The sequence below is a fragment of the Eschscholzia californica genome, unplaced genomic scaffold (assembly GCF_041429995.1).
Source record: "Eschscholzia californica isolate CP2 unplaced genomic scaffold, dmEscCali1.0.p SCAF_3, whole genome shotgun sequence".
In the NCBI taxonomy this organism is placed as follows: Eukaryota; Viridiplantae; Streptophyta; class Magnoliopsida; order Ranunculales; family Papaveraceae; genus Eschscholzia; species Eschscholzia californica.
This window is the reverse complement of record NW_028238420.1, coordinates 36,609,997-36,616,162: the sequence shown is the minus strand read 5'-3', so window position 1 is coordinate 36,616,162 and position 6,166 is coordinate 36,609,997. Positions and strand designations below refer to the sequence as shown.

At 35.5% G+C, this 6,166-nt stretch overlaps 1 protein-coding gene across 1 annotated transcript; it reads left to right on the top strand.

Moving 5' to 3' along the window:
* Positions 1 to 2,686: 2,686 nt before the first annotated feature.
* LOC147549928 (uncharacterized) lies at positions 2,687 to 3,786 on the top strand. Its single transcript, XM_086668400.1, has 2 exons — positions 2,687 to 3,033; positions 3,186 to 3,786. Exons 1-2 carry the CDS (start codon positions 2,687 to 2,689, stop codon positions 3,784 to 3,786), a joined length of 948 nt encoding a protein of 315 aa, XP_086524526.1.
* Positions 3,787 to 6,166: the final 2,380 nt, after the last annotated feature.

Here is a 6,166-nt window from a genome sequence, read left to right as displayed (position 1 = left end):
GAAGAAGAAGAAGAAGAAGAAGAAGAAGAAAAATTTGGAGAAGAAGAAGAAGAACCAGTAGCCATTAATGGAGAAGAAGAGAAAATTTCGTTGATTAAAAGAAGAAAAAGCAACAATTAGAAAAGGAAAAGAAAAAGAAAGATTAGAAAATTAAACCTGATTTGATCGAGAAAACCGAAAAAGTTGAAGGCTCTGTTACCATATTAGAAAAGAAGAAGAAGAGAATTGATTTCGATTTCATTCAATTATCATTAGCTATTACAATTCAACTCTTGAGTTTAAATAGAGTTTAAGAGAGAGAGAAACAGAAAAGTAGAGAGAGAGAGTTAGTTATAACTAACTCTTTTCTTAACTAACTCTAAAAGTCTTTCTTAACTAACTCTAACATTTTCATAACAACTTTACTAACCAATCTTGATTAAGCTAATCTAACTAAGTTATAACCGAGAGAATAATTACTTATCCTTAACAGGATGTAATTAACCTAATATTTTCATCCGGCAAACAAGCATTTAAGCCATGACATGTTATCTTATGTCCCATTTCTTCGTGTTCCTGATAAGATTGTAATATTTTTGGATATCCGCCATTACAATTTATGCATGTGAGACGGGTACTTAACTAAGGAATGATTAAATGGGGAATTTGATCCCTGCTCACTCGTACAGATGGGTGGAATATTGAAACCAGAATACACACTGACACTTGATTGCATGATTATGTTCCGAACTCATCAAATTGTATATGTAAGTGAGAATATTGTTTCCAATGAGCGTGCTCATTCACGTATAGGACCAATAACACTAGGTCAGATAAGTGTCTGAAATAAGCAATTTAGTGAAATTCATGTATGAATAATATCGATTTTAAGAAGATCTTAATATTTTGAATTGGTTGGACCGATCAACGGAGCAAAACAAAACTCGAAATGTACTAAATCTGTCGAAATTCAGTTATCTCAGCTTCTGTTAAGTCAAAAATAGTTGACAACCACCCTATACGAATCCCTAGTGGCTTAGACAGCAAAAATAGTTTCTATCTTAATTTTATATAGGAACTCCTGCCCTTACTTGTCTTTACAAATATTGATTGACAGTTTAGTTGTACATATAAAATTGGGAAATGCTATTTTCCCAAGGAGGGTGACAAGGGGTTTGACATAATGATAAAGTGGATGCCTTTCGTAACTAACAAAGTGTATGACCCAAATCTGAACCGTTCAAATAGAACGACTCAGATTTAAGCAAATTTTTCATCCACTTTCTTACTTATGAAAGGCGTCCACCTCATCATTATGTCAAACCCCTTGTCAATCTGCTTGGGAAAGTAGTATCACCGAATAAAATTACCTATGAATAACTTCTCTGCTTTACTTTACTTTACCTCATTTGGACAAGCTGAATATTTCTGCAGTTGCTTTTCTTTTAGCGCTTAATTTCGAGTGCTTAAAAAAACTAAATATACTCGTTTGGTTAAATTTTTTTAAAAACACTTTTAGGAAAATAAATTAATATGGAGCATTTGACAAAATAAGTCAAAAGTGCTTTTCTACGACAATTGCATATTTAACTATTTTGATAATAACTAACCGACAAAACTATTTATTTTATTTACTGTACGATCAAATTATTATAATATAATTTAATTTTATTGCTAGATAACGAAGTTAGTTAATTAATTAAGAAAGAGAGGAGAAAACAAAAAATACGTATTTCTAAAGTTATTGGTAATGAAAATTGTAAGAAGAAGGAAGAAGGAATGTGCTTGAATAAAGCTAAGGAAGAAGGATTAACTGAAATACCTAACTCTGGATAAAGCTAAAGGCACCGCATTTGTATGTGCCAGTTTCTCGTGTGCAAGATTAGGTTAGTTAGTTGTTAAACCCAAGATTAACAACTAACCAACTCTTTTAACTGTTTTTCTCTCTCTATCGAACTTTCTCTTTCTAGCTCAAATCTTTGTACTATAAAGGAATAATCTTTGTAATCGTTTTCTTCTTCTTATGTAAGCTAATAAAGTAAGACTTTCTCACATGGTACCAGAGCCCTAAGAGTTTCAGATCAAAGCGATTTAGAAAACCTAATTTGAGACGAACCCAATAGAAATTAAAGAAGTTGAAAGTTCCGTCATCAAGGAATCGGAGTATTCAATCTTCTAAATTAAAATTCGATAGATACTCTTCTGAATCAAAGAATCAGAGAGTTAATCTCCTCAAATGGATCGTCCAGAGATCATCAACAATCCACCAATTCACGATATGAATCCAAACACAGGTCAGATTTCATATAATGCTAATATCACTAGTTTAATTTCTATAAAGTTAGATGGTTCGAATTTCTTAATTTGGAAAGATCAGATTGAGAATGCATTAATAGGTAATGATTTAATTTGTTATATTGATGGAACCTATGAAGAACCACCACAATTGGTTGTGATAGAAGGTAGGGATACCGTAAACCCAGACTATCTTCAATGGAGGAAGAACGATAGTTTTGTAAAATCTTGCATTAAGGCCACAATAAGTCAGTCTATAGCTTCTGATGTTCTTGGCTTGAAAACTGCAAGAGATATATGGAGATACCTTGAGAACATTTATCTCCAAGAATTTGAAGCCAAGAAATCATTTCTCAGACATAAGCTTCAAACAATTAAAAAGGGAAATTCCTCAATTTCCCAATAGCTGAGTATGGTCAAGAATCCTGCTGATTCATTAGTAGCAGTAAATGATCGAGTCAGTGATGTTGAATTAGCCAGAATAGCTCTTCAAGGATTGGGAAAAGAGTATTCTCAGTTTGTTATCACAATTCAGAATAGGGATGGAGTTTTAAGCTTTGGTGAACTTAGGAGTAGGTTGACTCATCATGAGCATTGGCTCAAAGAACAGGATACAAGTGAAGAAAATGAATCATTTTTTGTGAAAAGATACCCACCTAGAGTCACCATGAAATCTCCATTCAATAACCCTAGGAATTCAAACCAAAATCAGGGTTCTAGTGGGTTTCAACAGAAAATTCAATATAAACCCAATCAAAGGCAACCTGTGTCACAACCAAGAAATACATTTTTTTTTATTATACCACAATACCTTGTGGTATATGCTATAAGTGGGGTCATACTGCAAGACAATGTAGAATGAGATTTAAAGACTTTTCAGATCCCTCTTCTTCAAATAGATTGCCATAAAGAAATTCTGCCAATCTACATTTACAAGAACTAGAAGAAGAAAAAGAAGAAGAAGAGGAAGAGGAAGAAGGGTATCCTGAACAACAAAATGAGGAAGAACAAAATCACTATGATGAACAAGCTCACAATCATTATAGTAATGACACTCAAGAACCAATTCAGGAAGAGACACATATGTCATATCAGAAGGAAAATGACAAGAAGTGGATTGCTGACACAAGTGCTAGTAGTCATATGACCCATACAAAAGGTAATCTCACTGAATGCTATCCTTACAAAGGGACAAGTGGTGTTATGATAGGAGATGGCAAGTCTTTACCTATTTCAAATACAGGTCAAACCAATGTCACTGCTGGACCAGCCTCTTTCCAACTTAAAAAGGTACTTCATGTACCCAAAATCCAAAAGAATCTTCTCTCCATTTCAAAATTTACAGAAGAGAATTTTTGTAGTGTTGAATTTCTTCCTTGGGGTTATCTTGTGAGAGATTTATGGTCAAAAGAAGTCTTGGCTGATGGACCCATGGTGAACAATTTGTATAGTATTGATTTCACCATTAGTCCATATACCAACACACAGGAATATAAGGAAGAGGCTCTGTGATAGCATCTGCCAATACTTGGCATAAGAGATTAGGGCACCCATCAAAGGATATTATTCTTAGCTTAGAAAAGGAAAATGGAATTAAGCTCAGCTCAAGAGAGTTCCTGTCTCTTTGCTCTTCATGTCAATTGAGTAAGAGTCACAAGTTACCTTTCAGCTCATCAGAAAGCCTATCTACTGGCCCTCTTGAGCTAATTCATTGTGATATATGAGGGCCATCTCCTGTCACCACAAAATCAGGTATAAAATCCTTCTTCCTTAGCTTTATTCAAGCACATTCCTTCTTCCTTCTTCTTACAGCCCCCCTCAAACACATGTTGAGAAGGTGGAACAAACATGAGTTTGTCTCTAATAGAACTCAAAGTAGAGAAGAGAACCCCCTTTGTGAATATATCTGCCAATTCTTCTGAGTAACCACAAACTCAATCACAAATGTACCATTCATCACCAAATCTCTAATGAAATGGAAATCTATTTCCACATGTTTAGTTCTGGCATGAAGCACTAGGTTAGAAGCCAAATATTTGGCACCCATATTATCACAGAATAACCTCATTAGTAATTGAACTGGGTGATGAAGTTCCTTTAACAAGTAAGAGAGCCATAGCATTTCTGAAACAGCAAGAGAGAGAGATCTATACTCTGCCTCTGTGGAAGATCGAGACACTACTTGTTGCTTCTTGGAAGACCAGCAAATAAGAGATGAACCCAAGAAAAGACAATAACCACTGGTGGATCTTCTGGAATCAGGACAGCTCCCCCAATCTGAATCACAATAACCATAAAGACATGAAATATCTCCTGATGAAATAGTAATTCCTGCTCCCACAGTTCCTTTTAGATACCTAAGCACCTTCTTAAGTAAGACCAGATGAGTAGTGCTAGGTGCTTATATAAACTGAGCCAGATAATTGACAGCAAATGTGATGTCTGGCCTAGTCATAGTTGCATACTGAAGACCCCCAACCATGCTTCTGTAAAAAAGTGGATTAGCAATGGGTTCTCCATCAAACTTGGAGGCTCTCTTGCCAAATGAGACTGGAATAGCACTTGGTTTGCTATCCAGAAGCTCAGCCTTGGTAAGTAACTCAGTAATATACTTGGATTGAGTTAAAATAAGAGAAGAACCAGTGTCTTTCACTTCTATACCCAAGAAATAGTGAAGGGACCCCAATTGTTTCATTGCAAATTCACTACCAAGGTCACCAACTAGCTTATTCACCAAAGTCATACTAGAGCCAGTAAGTATAATGGCATCTACATAAAGTAAAAAAATAAGAATTTGACCTTCTGAAAAATACACAAACATTGAGGTATCTGAGGAGCTTTTCGCAAAACCCCAATGAAGTAAGTAGGTTGCAATTCTAGTAAACCATGCCCTAGGGGCCTGCTTAAGTCCATACAAAGACTTTTGAAGAAGACACACATAATCAGGATGTTCAGTGTCTTCAAAACAAGGGGTTGTTTCATATAGACAGCTTCATTCAAATCTCCATGCAGGAAAGCATTGGAGAAATCAAGTTGTTGAATAGGCCAGTGATTTGTCACAACCAAGGTTAATGCCACTCTAACTGTCTGAATTTTAACCACAGGACTGAAAGTCTCTTGGTAATCAACACCTTCTTGTTAGGTGTAACCCTGAGCCACAAGCCTGGCTTTATATCTTTCTAAAGATCCATCAGAGTTATACTTAACCTTAAACACCCATTTACACCCAAGTATATTCATATTTGGTAACTTTGGAGTCAAAGTCCATGTATTGTTTTGAATCAATGCTTGATACTCAGACTCTATAGCTTGAACCCAATTTTCATCTAGAGTAGCTATCTTATATGTCTTAGGTTCAAGTATTTGGGAAAAAGCAGCAAGATATGAAGTGTGGAGAGCATGAGGTGTACTAAAATGTATAACATGATCAGGAATTCCTTTTGGTTTCACTATCCCACTTTTCAGTCTGGTTTGCAAAAGATGAGTATTACTATGAGGAGGGGGTTCAACTTGGGTTGAGTTATGTGGAGCAGGAATGTCCAATGTGTGATCATTGGAAGAAGATGATAATGGAGATGACATATGAGATGATATAGTATTATCACTTTGGGTTTGGGACAACTCTTGATCACCCACTGGATAGCTATTATGATATGATGGTATAGAAGATAATGAACTTTGTTGTAAAGAAGGTAGTTGAAAGAACTGATATGGAGTATGGAGCTCATGATTTGTCTGAGTAGGAATTGCTGCATTTTCAGCAAATGGAAAACAAGTCTCATAAAAAATCACATGCCTTGAGATGTACTCCTTGTTAGAGAAGAGATCAAGACATCTATACCCTTTGTGTGAGGTGTTATAGCCTATAAAAACACACTTAGCTGCTCTAGGA

Bases quoted from the DNA above. Each gene is read 5' to 3' on its own strand.
- LOC147549928 (XM_086668400.1), top strand. From the start codon at position 2,687: ATGGTCAAGAATCCTGCTGATTCATTAGTAGCAGTAAATGATCGAGTC. The intron at 3,034-3,185 runs GCAACCTGTGTC...ATTGCCATAAAG, and splicing joins CAATATAAACCCAATCAAAG to AAATTCTGCCAATCTACATT.